A 15,446-nucleotide genomic window follows, 5' to 3' on the forward strand; every position below is an offset into this window, starting at 1 on the left:
TTAAGAAAAAGGGTCAGAAGGGGGACAAGGAACTACGTATCAGGGAGAAGTAAGCGGGGCTCAAGCCCAGTTCGTCTAGGCTTCATTTATTCAGTCTACCCAATCTAATTTCAAAGCCCCAAGTGGGCCAGTGTTATATTTCCTTTATCTTCCTTTTTTTTTTTTTTTAATTTGAGACAGCGTCTCACTCTGTCACCAGGTGCCAGGCTGGAGTGCAGTGGTGCAATCTCGGCTCACTGCAATGTCTGCCTCTTGGGTTCAAGCATTTCTCCTGCCTCAGCCTCCCAAGTAGCTGGGACTACAGGTGCGCACCACCATGCCCAGCTAATTTTTGTATTTTTAGTAGAGACGGGGGTTTCACCATGTTGGTCAGGATGGTCTCAATCTCTTGACCTCATGATCCGCCCACCTCGGCCTCCCAAAGTGCTGGGATAACAGGCATTATCTTTGTATTTTTGAAAGCTTTTCACCTTAGTGGACTACTTTATCTGGTGAATAGAGCAAAGAGATTGTTTTGGAAAAAGTCCCAAGGGCTTTCTCCTCCCTGGGTAGCTCCCTAAAATAAGTCAAATTCAAGTTCTAGTAGCCTTATTTAGTCCTTGTAGGTGAGTGAGGAATACCCACAGAGTCCAGCTGTGGTGAAATGCTGGGCATGAATTTCTCAGGATTTAAACTGCATATTATAAGAGAATAAGAGCATCATATGGCAAGCGTAGTTTATATAAAAACTTGGTTTGTTTACTCAATGTTTTTAATTAGGTGAGTGAACACTTAAGTACATAATATGAAATATTACACTACTAAAAAGAGAGGTAAAATTCCTATCCATTGTTACTGTAAAATTATCTCATCAGCAAATTCTGTAGTCACATGGGCTCAAAGATATGTCTCATCCAAATTTGTTCCCTAGGTCAAGGAACCCAGAGCCAGGGTACCTGGGAGACATGGTCAGCATCACCAGTGGACAGACACTCTGCGCCCATGCTATCACTAACACTTCCAGCCAAAAAGGAGGGAGAAACTGTTAAGTTGCACAGGGCTATGAGAGGAAAGTCTTCACTACTTTTACCTATTAAGACCAAAGATCCAGCAAAATCAGAAAATATGCAAATCATTACTGCTTTTTTTTTTTTCTATTCAATGTCTTGAGATTGTATGGAAATTCAAGGTGACCTGATCTTGTCACATACTTTAATTTTCTGATCCAAATTTGCTGAAAGGGAATAAACATCAAGCTTACATATATTTTTAAGAAGGAGCAGATAATCACAACTGACTTAGAAGACGTCTTAATGGGCATGCACTTTATTTTTGTTTTACTTTTTAAAATTTCTGTGAGCTGTTCTAGCAAACTAAAGGGCCAAAAACTTTACTGTCATAATTCCATTTCAGATTTTTCAGAGTGAGGTGTGCAGCGTCCAGATTCCCCTTTATGTGGATAGGGATCCTTGTCCCATGTCTTGAACATACCTAAGAACTATAGGAATTCCCCATGTGCCTCCTACAGTTGTTCTGGTAGTGTTGGGCAATGGATTCTGAAGGTTTCTCGAACTTTGCTAAATTCCTCTTAATTCCATAGGGAAGGCCAAAATACTGAGAATATACTCAATGATATGATGAGTTTCCACTCTACTTACTTATCCTCAAGACACACACCAGAGTTCTCCTGGGTGAAGACAGGGAAGTACGATGTCCCGACACACCCTCTTAGGGTTTTCATGCATTAATCCCCCCATATGAGCTGATGCTTGGAACTGCCTTTAGTTCTCTAAGGTCTAAAAATGCACCTGTGGTTTCTGAACTTGGTTATATACTGATACATAAGGACTACCATAGAAGTTACATGCCTTAATCCTGTAATACTTTCATGTGGTATCATCGAGAAGTAGTTATTCTGCTAATATATTGTCTATAGAACGAAACCCCAAGTTATACAGTGCAATAGTACTCGTCAAGCACTCCATCTCCTCAGTGACAAAGGTGCTAAAGTACCTCTCCCCTTAGGCAAAGTCTCGACACATCTGTGGCAAGTGCACATAAACAGAAATGGGCAGATTTTGAAAGTGAATGTAAACAACTTAATTCCAAAATACTAAACATGACAGAAAAAATGGTTCTCTAATGCAGGCCGTATTTTTATCAATATAAAGGAATGAAAGAAGTTTTTAAAATACAAAAAACTTTGATCTTCAAGACTAAATCTAGACTTACCTACAAATAAATAAATGTTCCAACAACCAGGGGGAAATGCGTTTTTTTCCTAAGTCTCACTAAATCATTCTGCATTCTGGATCCAGCTTCTCCTATCACCAATTCCTAATGTTATGTTAGGAATGTAGAATTGTCTGCTCTTGGGGAAAAAAAGCATCTGTTTTTAATTCAAAGCTTTTGAGTATAGAAAAACTATGGTTTTAGCTAGCTGTGTATCTGGGTTTATAAAACATGCACCAATGTACTCTTTTTCCTTATAGATTGAATGCAACTATGGAAATATTAGTATAAAATATGTGGCCTGGAAGGAAATCTCTGATGACATTGAAGAACCTCAAGTTCCCAACATGGCTAGGAGCTAAGAGAAGGAGATACTGCACATCTTGAAAGCTGAATTAGCAGCTGAGATTTTAGTATTTGAAAGCAAATAATATAAAGCGAGTAATGACTACAGTGGGTCTCAGATACCATTTTGCTACTTATTTAGTACTCAATTAACTTGGCAACTTTTACAAAAAACATTCACATCACAACATGCAACTTAAAAAACAGTAAATGTAACGATGCCATTGTCAGCAAGGCCAGCTTGCATACCAGAGTTAAGAATGGCAGTGCCTGTCTGCCTAGGGTTTAACATTCAAAGATATGTATAATCTGTGTTTTAAGGTTAAATTTTATATGACCCAGTTTTCCTTCTCTGTTCACTAGACACTAAAATTAAATGCCTCTATGCTGTGCAAGAAATCACTATGTATGATTTTACTGTTTCAACCAATCCACAGACCCTGGGGACTTGGTAGAGGAATTCAGGAGAAGTGCTACCTAAAATGATTGAGCTGTTGCTATTTCTACCTTCTGTTCCACTCAAGTACTTCCAGGGATTAGACAAGGGAGGGCGAGGGCAACTGTGACTGACTCTAGGTAACCAGCTATTCTGCTGTGACAGAAGAAACCAGGTAATACCTGATTTTCAAAAGGTAATTTTAACTCTGCCCTGTACTACTTTTAGTATAGTTTGGCTTGACCTTAATAGCCATATCCCTCATCTTAGGTAGAAAAACCAAATTGGTTTAAAATTACTTAATCTATGTCACTGAAACCTGAAATATGCCATCACTAAGAGAGCCCCCAAATAAAAAATAAAGAACTAAAAAACAAAACCAAATCAAATCGACCCCAAAACCCCATTCTCTGTATCATACTTTAAAACAAAAATAGAAATTCCTGTGTCACAAATGCTTGGCTCAGGGCTGTCAACTTCTGTTTTTTGCCTGAGAGACATCTAACATCTAAAAGCACAAACTATGCTGTAAAAACCAAAAAGTGAATCTCTACATAGGACAGTACTTATAAGCAGACCTATGATACCACCTATGATATAATTAGTCTGTTTTCTTTTGAAAGTATCAGAGCAGAAACATCTTTGGTTAACTCTTTCCTCTACATGCAGTATAAAATATTCTTACATGATGAGACTGTTTATCTCTGGATCCTGATGAGTTTGTCAATACCATTTAGAAAAGGGGGCAACACACTGGAGAGGTTGGGAAAAAAATGGAAGGAACCAAGAAAGAAAGAAAACATTCAGTTGTCACATTCTCACAGGTTCAACTGCCAGCAGAGAAATGCCAATAAGAAATAAAATCACATAAACATACCACGGTTGTAGCCTCATCAGCTTTTCCAATGATTATTACTAGCATATTTCCGACTAAAGGGGTTGGGATTTAAAGCTAGCTACTTTTAGCACAATTTCGCTAATGCAACAGAAGTATAATTTCTTCATTATCCCACAACCCTCCTGCCAAAAAAGTGAGATGAAAAGAGCAAAGTAGAATGGCAATTTTTTTTTTTTTTTTTACTATCTCCAGTAATGGGTATAAGCAAAGAATGGCAATGTTTAAGAGATGTTTTAAAAATCTGTCAGACTCATCATTGTTTAAGAGATGTTTTAAAAATCTGTCAGACTCATCATTATCATCCAGTTTATCCATCTTACTATAGTAAGATTTTTCTCCTTATAAGGAGAAAAATATGTGATTAACATGACAAATCTTTGAACCAGTACACAAGCATGTCCCATAATTTTTTCCCTATTATAAAATCTTTTTAAAATGAAAATTAAATAACCTATCTTGGCTTGTTAAAGACTTCTAACCCTTGGATTGTACATAGGGAAGGCAAGAAGACTCTGAGATGTCACATGCCAAGAACATATTTTCAGAAAATGAAGATAGGCAAGGCCCAAGTGTACATGAGGCACACAATAGAAAAGGAATTTCACCATCTGCGATCTTTAAATTACAAATGGAGAATGAGAAAGAATGAGTCTATATAAGCATATGTCTCTCTATATATTTATAAATATTTATATAATTTATCATGAAAACATGCAAGTAGTGTTATAGCAACTATTATACAATATAATACAGAAGGATTGGTCTTCCAATATTACAGTTGCTTCAGATAAACTGCAAATATGTCTTATCTATTGCATCCCTCTGTAGTGTTTGAAACTGGAGAGAAATTAAGATTCCACACTATGCTACATTTCTTGTAAGAGACGTTATATGCCTCAATAGTGTTTTGAATTTGTTTTTTTAAAAAGCTCAACACAGATAAAGAGAACAAGAGAAGTTCAGTGCAGCTTCAGGGCAGCTTTGATGCAGCATTAGAAGATGTTCACTTGGGGAGGAAATTTATTTCTTTTTTGTTTGTTTGTTTCCCAATTCAACCGTTATCGGGTTTGGCAGCAAATACAAGGTCTAGATGTTTGCTAGAAGGCAAATTTCAACAGCAAGCAGACCAATTTACCTGACCTCTTACAACACAAAACACCTAGAGAGTATAAAAGAGCCCATTTAAAATGTCTGGTATACTTTCATTTTGCTGGATTCCTGTTATAAGAGTGGGATTAGAACAAGTATCTTCCTCTTTGCAGCTTCATAAATTGAGATTATATGAAAATCAGGCCAAGAAGCCCAAATACTGAACTAAAACACAGGAGAAGCAGGTAATAAAACATTAAAAGAGAAATATTTAGCCTAAATTTATTTCCCCAGATATTAATTCCTTATTGGCTAAATGTATAAAATACAAAGTTTGAGGATTCTAAGCCTCAGTAATACATCTAATTTATTTCTAAATCTCAAGTCACATTCCAAAGCATTGTGCTTCCCTAGTATCATCTTGGAGGCTGATATTAGAAAGAGCTGGAACTCAGAAGACTTAAGGAAGCAGTCTACTCTGGTCAGTTTTCCTTCTACTCAAGTTTCTAAAGGAGGACACTTAACAGGGAGGAAGGGGGTTCTTCTATCTTGAAGGCTATTCCCCTACATTTTCTTTTTCTCCCTAAACACTAAATCCTGCAAAGTAGCTCTAGAGTTTTCTTTCCTTTACCTAAGTTTCTTATTTTTCATAATAAAAATATAGTAGGTTAAGAACTGTTGCTCTAAAAAAAAAAAAAAAATCAGGGAACTAAAAAAAAGGTAATTGGATTTGAAAGTACAATTAGGACCATAAAATAAAAGCAGAGAGACGGAATCAAATAAGACATACTAAACTTAAAAAAAATCTGAAGTCCAGGGAGGGTACTAGAAATGAGGCAAAGTAAAAGTGTTCATTCTCAATACACAAAATAAACACACAAGCCAAATATATAGTACTGGCTCCCTGGCAACAGACTTCTTACATAATATAGTATTTGATGAATGACTCTCCAGGGTGGGAAAGTTTTGAATGAAAATATCAAACAAGAAGTTTCACTTTTGCTATTTAATCTTTTGAGTTGAGGCTTAAAAAAATTAGGCAAACTCCCTAAAATTCCATTCTGTCTCCTATCCTCAACTCTTTTGTTTCAAAGACAGCTTAAAAATGAGAGCTCATTTTAATGAGTTTCTCCCCCTTGGATTTTTGCTTTATTTTTCCTTGTATAAAGATCGATTCCTGATCTGCTTGCTGCCTGCCTCAGGTAATTCCTTATCATGTATTTATGTCTTCTTATAAATAATGAATCATGTTACTTTCTTTTGCAAGAGAAGATCAACACTGATTTTTTTAAACAGACAGTACAGGGACACACATGCGTCAGGGTTAGGAAGAAGGCCTCACACCTTTCAAAGAGATGCAGCCTGGCTCCTATCTGCTGAGTTTACTGGCTGGCTTACTCTTCACTGGGGGGGGTTTAGCGTTGGCTGAGTGGTGGTGGAGGCTGCCAGATCCTTTCAGGCCATTCTTGCTGGGTTTGCAATGCTCCTGTTGGCAGGACCTCCTGGAGGACGAAGATCCTGAGTGGCTGGGAGGTGACTTGCTTCTCCCCAGATGTGGGGATGAACTCCTCTGGTCATGGTGGGGCCGTCCAGCCCTAGATGGTGAGGAACTAGATGTGCGAGGCAAGGATGAGCTTCGAGGAGAGGCACTGGGACTCCTGCGAGGGACAACTGGACTCTTGGGTGGTGTTTTGGGGTTGTGAGGAGATCCTGGACTCTTGCACTGAGTAGTGCTCCGGGGTTTCTGAGATCCATTTTGAAGAATTTGGGCCAGGCGGGAGAAAAGGTCTGAGTCAGAGTTACTACTCCCTAGGACTTTATATCTGCGTAACCTTAAAAGAACAGAGAAAATGTATTTTAATTTTAATTCATTTTGAGTGTGCCTAAAAAGTCATAATGTCCCAAATCATAATGTGAATGATGTGTATAGAAATCAGAAAATAGACTAACAGGATAATGGGTTACTCTTTCATATGCTAGTTGTATGAGCCTGGAAAAATTCTTTAACCCCTCCCAGCTTTCAGTGGGAATACTGTCTATCTCACAGGGTCACTGACCAGACCAAGTGCAGTAACTCAAGTACTTAGAAGAGCATCTGCCATGAAGAAGCCCTTAAATGATATTAGTTCCCTTCCTCCTACGTCATGTTTACTCTGCTAATTTTCAGATGAATTTAAGTGTTTCTAGGATGTTAGCACATAAGACAGAGAGTAAACCATATTGTATAAGGATACTAGGACAGGGATCCTGCAAACACGAAATCCCACAATGTAAGTCTTTTTTTTTAATTTTCTTTTTTCTGCCAAGGACCCACAAGCCTTCAACATGAACTACACTCAGCAAGATTAGGAACTACAGATAAATGTATATTCTACTCATTTAATAATTTCCAAGAGAAAAGAGTAGTTACTGGTTTCTATGGACCACAGTTTCTATTCCTGTCAATGGCCTGGGATTAAGGGGAGTGGATGCAGGAACTGACTGCCCAACCCAACCCCCCATACCAGCAACTAAGCTTGGCCTCAGATTTTTTTTTTAAACAGGGTCTTGCTCTGTCACCCAGGCTGAAGTACCATGGCGTGATCACAGATCACTGCAGTCTAGACCTCCTGGGCTCATGCAATCCTCCCACCTCAGCCTCCTGAGTAGCTGGGACTACAGCTGTGCACCTATAGTGCACACACCTTGACAATTTTTGTATATTTGTCGAGACAATTTTGCCACATTGCCCAGGCTGGTCTCAAACTCCTGGGCTCCAGCAATCCTCCTACCTCAGCCTCCCAAAGTGCTGGGATTACAAGCATGAACCATAGTGCATGGCCCTTGGGCCTCAGAATTCTAAGAGTATTCATATGAATAGCAAATATCTTCTTTGTCCTAAATGTCTTTCCAGTTTGGCCTAAGAATCAAAGAAAATGGAACATTAAAAAGTGTTTTTATAGACTATAAAGCAATGGTCCCCAACCTTTTTAGCACCAGGGACCGGTTTTGTGGAAGACAATTTTTCCACGACAGGGAAAGGAGGGGCAAGGATGGTTTTGGGATGAAACTATCCCACCTCAGATCATCAGGCATTAGATTCTCATAAGGAGCATGCAACCCAGATCATCAGGCATTAGTTAGGTTCTCAAAAGGCGTAAGCAACTTAGATCCCGCCCATGTGCAGTTCACATTCCTATGGGAATCTGATCCCACTGCTGATCTGATAGGAGGCAGAGCTCAGGTGGTAATGCCTCCTGCTGTGGTGCCCTGGGGGTGGGGAGCAGGGAGCCTGCTATAAAACAGTCTACAATGTATTTTAGTGGCAATGCCAACTTATATAGTGAGAACGACCCTAGGGCAAAGGAACAGACAAATGAATAGAACGGAGCATTGAATCCAAAAAGATCCCCATGTTTCTACAGGAAATTTGTACTTAGATTCATTAACTACTTGGAAAAAAACTTTGCATCATATGTAATAATAAACTTTAGTCAGACAATAAATTTATACAGAAAGCACAAAACTATAAAGGCACTAGAAATTACTACCTCTAAAAAAAATATTAGGGTTGAAGTACCTTCCTATGTATGATATAAAACACAATTAATTAAAAATTCAGTTCCATGAACACTAAACAAAAGGCACTACAACCCAAGTTAAAATTCAGAATAGGATAAAATATCTTCAATATAATTTGCAGAGAAGGGAGTTAATTAGAGAAAGTAACCCAGGCTGGGTGCGGTGGCTCCCACCTGTAATCCCAGCACTTTGCGAGGCCGTGGCAGGTGGATCGCTTGAGGTCAGGGGTTCGAAATCAGCCTGGCCAACATGGCAAAACCGTGTCTCTACTAAAATACAAAAAGTTAGCTGGGCACTGTGGTGGGTGGCTGTAATCCCAGCTATTTGGGAGGCAGAGGCAGCAGAATTGCTTGAACTTGGGAGGCAGAGGTTGAAGTGAGCCAGGATCACACCACTGTATCACAGCCTGGATGACAAAGCAGGGCTCTGTCTCAAAAGGAAGAAAAAATAAAAAGTAACCCAATAGAATGTTTTGACATGAACACAGCCAACAACTCATAAAAGGATCCTCCTAACTCAGCCTCCTAATAGGGACTACAGCTGTGTACCACCTGTGCCAGGCTAATTCTTATAGCAATGAGGTTTCACCATGGTGCCCAGGCTGGTCTCAGACTCCTGGGCTCAAGCAATCTGCCTGCCTCAGCCTCCCAAAGTGCTGGGATTAAAGGTGTGAGCCACCGCATCTGGCCCTGAAAAGCACTCTTCACTGGTTTACCACCTCCCAATATTTTCCCCTCTTCCTCAAAATATAAACATCCTGTGGTCAAATATATCAAGAGAATATTTAAATAAAAAGCATAGCATGTAGTAGATACTAAAGCAGTCTCTTTAGTATGTATGGTTGTATATAGTAAAGGCACAGGGAAATCTTCTATAGGATTTTTTTGGTTTAATTCATTATAATGAAGATAAACAGCATTGTTACCAGGGTCCATTTATCAAATCATGGACAATGTATTCTTCACTAGCATTTGACATCATAATGGCATTATGGGACATAATGGGATTCTGACTGAACAAAGCTAGAAAATTACTGATTATCCAAATGCAGTTGGAGACAGACATAATCTTTACTGCATGCTACGCAATGTACTAAGTCCTAGATGTATGTGGCTTTATTTCACCCTCCCAAAACTCTTAAGCAAGTATTTTACCCATTTCATAGATGAGGAAATGGAGGTTCTTACTGCTAGAAAGTAGGACAGCCAAAAATTAACATGGATCAGAGAAAATTCTGGGAAGACAGTAGAGTAGGAAACACCAGGAATCTGTTTCCCCACCTAGGCAACTGCACTGGCAGACTCTGATGTAATTATCTTCGAAATCTGGAGTCTACCAAAGGCTTGCAACTTCCAGGAAAAGGCTTGTACTGTCAATTACGTTAATTTTAGTCTGTTTCAGATCTTAGCACAGTAACAGCTACCCACTCCCCATTCTCATAAGGAGTGCGCAACCTAGATCCTGGGCGACTGAGGAAGACTCTGTTTTCGAAAAAAAAAAAAAAATCCCTGGAAACTACCCGAAAGTCATAAAAGACATGAATATACAACATCCCAGAAGCTCATCCCCAGCCCTGTGACAGGCAACTGTGCACTTACTTCTGGAACAGTTTGCACACAGTTTACAAGAACCAGGTGGGCAAAAAGAACCCTGTCCTCCAAATACTGGGGATCTGTGCTCCAATTACTCATTGCTGCCTCTTAGTACAGAAGGGCAGAGGAAGATGTGGGTAGTCAGTCTTAAACTTTTCCCCACTGTTAGAAACTGGTTCTCCTCTGGCTGAAGTGACTGCTAGGGGTTTAAAAGGGCCAGTGCTCTTTTTCTCCCTTCCATCATTTTTCTTTTTTCCCTTCTTGGGAGCCAGATATTAAAGACCTGTATATTCAAAAGCAACCACAGATACTGGGGAAATGAGAAAGCTACTATGCTTATTCGGGAAAAAGTACAGACTCAGAAAAGGTCCAAGACCTTAGGTTTATATCTCAGGCTGGTCCTCATCACAAAGACAGTCTACATCCATCAAAAAACAAACAAAAAAATTAGCAAGGTGTGCTGGCATGCACCTGTAGGTCCAGCTACTGGGGAGCCTGAGGCAGGAGGATCACCTGAGCCCAGGAGTTAGAGGCTGAAATGAGTCATGACTATGCCACTGTACTCCAACCTGGGTGACAATGAGACTGTCTCAAAACAAAAAGAGGCCAGGCGCCATGGCTCATGCCTGTAATCCTAGCACTTTGGGAGGCCGAGGCGGGCAGATCATGAGGTCAGAAGATTGAGCCCATCCTGGCTAACACAGTGAAACCATCTCTACTAAAAATACAAAAAAGTAGCTGGGTGTGGTGGCACACGCCTGTAGTCCCAGCTACTTGGGAGGCTGAGGCAGGAGAATCATTTGAACCTGGGAGGTAAGGGTTGCAGTGAGCCAAGATCGTGCCACTGCACTCCAGCCTAGATGACAGAGTGAGACTCTGTCCAAAAAACAAAAATTAATAACCCCCAGCAATTCCCAAGGAAAGGGGAAAATCTGATTTTCAGAGTTACTACATTATTAGATTCAAATATCCAATTTTTAATTAAAAAATCAAAAAGCATACAGAGAAACAGGAAGGTATGGTCCACTCAAAGGAAAAAAAAATAGATCAACAGAAACTATACCTGAAAAAGACCTGATGGCATATATCTACGAGACAAAGACTCTGAAACAACTATCTTAAAGATGCTTGAAGAACTAAAGACATAGAGAAAGTCAAGAACACAATGTATGAACAAAATGGAAATATCAATAAGAGCTAGAAAACCTAAAAAGAACCAAAAAAAAATTGGAACTGAAAAGTACAACCACAAAAATTAAAAATTCACTAGAGAGATTCAAAAGCAGATTTGGGCAAAATCAGCGAACTTGAAGACAGGACAATGGAAAGTATTGAGTCTGAGGTACAGAAAAAAAAAAAGAGTAAAGAAAAGTAAACAAAGAGTAAAGGGCCTGTGGGACCATCAAACAGACCAGCATGCACATTATGGGAGTTCCTGAAGGAGAAAAGAGAAAGAGGCAGAGAGAATATTAAAAATAAATAAATAAATAATGGTTGGCCAGGTGCAGTGACTCACGCCTGTAATCCCAGCACTGTAGGAGGCCTAGGCAGACAGATCATAAGGTCCCGAGAAAAGACAAAGAGAATCTTGAGATTCTTAAAAAAATTATCAGAACATTTCTCACCAGAAACACTGGAGGCTGAAAGTACATTAGTACTTTAAAGTACTCCTTTTAAAATACTAAAATAACTGTCAACTAAGAATCCTGTATCTGGCAAAACTGTCCTTCAGAAATGAGGGAAAAATTAAGATGTTCTCAGATAAAACCTAAAGGAGTTTGTAACCACCAGAACTGCCTTGCAAGAAATGCTAAAGGGAGTCCCGTAGGTTGAAAAGAAGGGACACCAGACAGGAACCTGAAGGCATATGAATAAAAATCTTAATAAAGGCAAATACATGGACAATTATAAAAGCTAGTATTCTTGTAAGAAATCTATAACTCTACTTTTTGTTTTCTGCATTATTTAAGAAACCAATACTTTCTTTTTCTAACACTGGTTTGTAACTTTACATTTTGTTTTTTATATTAAAAGATTAATGCATTTTAAAAAATTATTAGTTTATGTGTTTGAACACAATGTATAAAGATGTAATTTTGTAACATCAACAGGTGAAAGGAGTGGAGCTGGAGATTGAAAAGAGCAGAGCTATTGCATGATATTGAAGTTAAGCTGATATAAATCCAAATGAAAATGTTATAACTTAAGAATATTAAATGTAACACCCATGGCAACCACTTAAAAGAAAATAGCTGCAGAATATATACAAAAGGAAATGAGAATTTAAATGGTTTGCTACAAAAAGTCAGCTAAATACAAAAGAAGATAATAATGCAAGAAATGAAGGGCAAATAGCTGTAAGGCTTATAGAAAACAAATGGCAAAAGTAACTCCCTCGTCATTCGGCCTTAAAAAAGGAAATTCTGACACATGCTATAACACAGATGAACCTTGAAGATACTATGCTAAGTAAAATAAGCCAGTCATAAAAAGACAAATACTGTGTGACTGTACTTCATAGGAAGTATTTAGAGCAGTCAAAATCATAGAGACAGAAAGTAGATTAGTGGTCACCATAGTCTGGAAGGAAGAAGGAAATGGGGATTTATTGTTTAATGCAGTAGTCTCCAACATTTGGCACCTGGAACAGTTTCATGGAAGACAACTTTTCTGTAGACTAGGATGGGCAATGATTTTGGATGAAACTGTTCCACCTCAAGATCATCAGGCATCAGAGTCTCATAAGGAGCAGGTAACCCAGATCCCTCACATGCACAGTTCACAACAGGGTTCACACACCTATGAGAATCTAATGCCATGGCTGATCTGACAGCAGGCAGAAATGCTCACTCACTGGCCACTCATCTCCTGCTATGTGGCCTGGTTCCTAACAGGCCAGAAACTGTGGCCTGCAAGCTGGGGACCCCTGGTTTAACAGGTATAGAGTTTCAGTTTTATAAGCTATAAGATGTAAGAGTTTTGGAGAGAGCTGGTGGCAATGGTTGCATAACAATGTGAATGTACTTCATACCACTGAACTGTACACTTAAAAATGATTAAGGGGCCGAGCACAGTGGCTCACACCTATAATCCCTGCACTTTGGGAGGCCCAGGTGGGTGGATCACGAGGTCACAAGAGACTGAGACCATCCTGGTTAACATGGTGAAACACCATCTCTACTAAAAATACAAAAATTAGCTGGGCATGGTGGCGTACACCTGTAGTCCCAGCTACTTGGGAGGCTGAGGCAGAAGAATTGCTTGAACCCAGCAGGCAGAGACTGCGGTGAGCCAAGATGGGGCCATTGCACTCCAGCTTGGGTAACAAGAGCGAAACTCTGTCTCAAAAAAAAAAAATGATTAAGATACAGCCGGGCATGGTGGCTCAAGCCTGTAATCCCAGCACTTTGGGAAGCTGAGGCAGGTGGATCACTTGGGGCCAGGAGTTTGAGACCAGCCTGGCCAACATGGCAAAACCCCATCTCTACTAAAAACAAACAAACAAATATAAAAATTAGCCTGGTGTGGTGGCAGACGCCTGTAGTCCTAGCCACTCAGGTGGCTGAGGAACGAGAATCTCTTGAAGGCAAGAGGCAGAGTTTGCAGTGGACTGATATGGAGCCACTGCACTCCAGCTTGTACGAGAGTGAGACTGTGTCTCAAAATAAAAAAACAAACAAACAAAAAATTTTAAGATGCTAAATTTCATGTTATGTGTATTTTACCACAATAAACTGGAAGAAAAAAAAAGAATTAACCTGGATCGATCTTATTACTTCCACTGCACTAGGCTGTAAAGGCCTGGGAAAGGAAGGAAAGAAAGATACCAAGAAGCAGGCAACACAGAAATGATACCATTGATGGAGTACATAAAGCAGATATAGAAATGGTGTTACACTTAACACAGGGAGAGCACACAGCATTACCTGGCTTCTACTCCAGGCCTCGTGGGTGGCTTTCCTGGGGGTGGCCGAGGAAAGAACGGAGATGAAGTTGAGCTATTGACTTGATCTGTGTTGACCCATGATACTGGCCTTGGAATTTTGCTCTTTCTAGACTGGGAGATGATGGGTGACAGAAAGCTATCTTCAGCTGACCTGCTCATGTGAGAATCTACTGTCAGTCTTGAAAAGGGAGTGAGGACTTCCTCCTCACAAAAGGAAGCAGGAACAGTAGCTAGTTTCTCTTCTAGTAATTTATCAGAGGCACTTGAGAGGTCGCCAAGGAAGGACTTGAATTGTCTTTTTTCCACCAGAAGCTTGACTAGGTCTGGCTGATAAGCTTTCTTTTGGAGGAGCTTTTCTTTTGCAGAGACTGGAAAGGATAATTCCAAAGTTGAGTCAATCTCTTGTGCTAAAACAGGGATTCGGCTGTGTCTAGTTACAAAGGATGACCTAACCATATCCTTCCGGGTTGGGGCACCATGTTCATTCTCTGAGACACAATGAAACAGTTCTCCATTTCTAGGGGCAATTTTCTCTCTCTTACCCTCTTGGTGCAAAAAAGTAGAGAGGTCCCCTTGATGACCCGGCAAGTCTTCACTCATGATGTCATCATCCTTAGATATCTTACTTTTTTGCATTTCTGCCACCTGGCCTATCTGACCTTCAACATGTGGGTCAATGTCTCTGGGAGACATTTCTGAAGTTCCAACTGTCAGAAGCTTCATTACCTCCTTATTTTTGTCTTGATTTGGCACCACACTAAAAGTCTGTGTTTTTGTCACATCAAGAGGTTCAGTAGTAGCTGAGTGATCCTTTTCCACCATTAACAAATCTGGGAGAGAGGAGAGCTCAACACAATGCTGCCCTCTACTTAACTTCTCATCTTCTTTATCTGACTCTAAAAGGATGCTTTTCTCTTCACTTTCCCCAGGGAGATTTTCAAATTCTCCCACAACCAGTCTGTTATGATCAGGAAGTTCTTTTGGTCCCAGATCTTGAGATTGGTTACTTTCTCTAAAGTTGGGTAACATGTCATGACCAATGTGATCTAACTGAAGCCCCAAATCTGTTCTGCTTCCTCCACTAGGAGGTTCACCCTCTGTCACAACCAAGCCAGAGAAGTTTTCCCTTGGAGAGTAAAGTTCCACAGTGGGCTCCATGGGCTGAAGATCTTTCTTCTCTGGCTGCTGACCATAGTGAAAGCTTCCTGAAGTTGACTGCGTAGATGCCACAGAAGGTCTAGGAATTGTAATCTGGAGAAAGGGGAGAAAAAATTAAAATGTAATTATGTAAAATATCAATAAAGATATTGAGGTTTAACATCTCAAATTCTAATTTATAGGAAGAACACAGATGTTGACCAGGTCTGC

General features: G+C 39.8%; 1 protein-coding gene across 6 annotated transcripts in view; it reads right to left on the minus strand.

Annotated features, from left to right (window-relative positions):
* Nucleotides 1-4,546: 4,546 nt before the first annotated feature.
* The window catches only part of TTBK2 (tau tubulin kinase 2), a 169,032-nt gene continuing 158,132 nt past the window's right edge, over nucleotides 4,547-15,446 (minus strand). For 5 of the 6 annotated variants that reach the window (XM_054240542.2, XM_078334051.1, XM_035262002.3 and 2 more), the window contains 2 exons: nucleotides 14,059-15,329; nucleotides 4,547-6,811 (listed from right to left, as the gene is read on the minus strand). In XM_054240542.2, the coding sequence (XP_054096517.2) occupies nucleotides 6,349-6,811; nucleotides 14,059-15,329 (1,734 nt within the window). In that variant the 3' untranslated portion in view covers nucleotides 4,547-6,348. The remainder of the gene's footprint in view (nucleotides 6,812-14,058; nucleotides 15,330-15,446) is intronic. The other variant, XM_017976786.4, reaches the window with a different exon arrangement.

This window comes from Callithrix jacchus, chromosome 8, assembly GCF_049354715.1.
Source record: "Callithrix jacchus isolate 240 chromosome 8, calJac240_pri, whole genome shotgun sequence".
Lineage (NCBI taxonomy): Eukaryota > Metazoa > Chordata > Mammalia > Primates > Cebidae > Callithrix > Callithrix jacchus.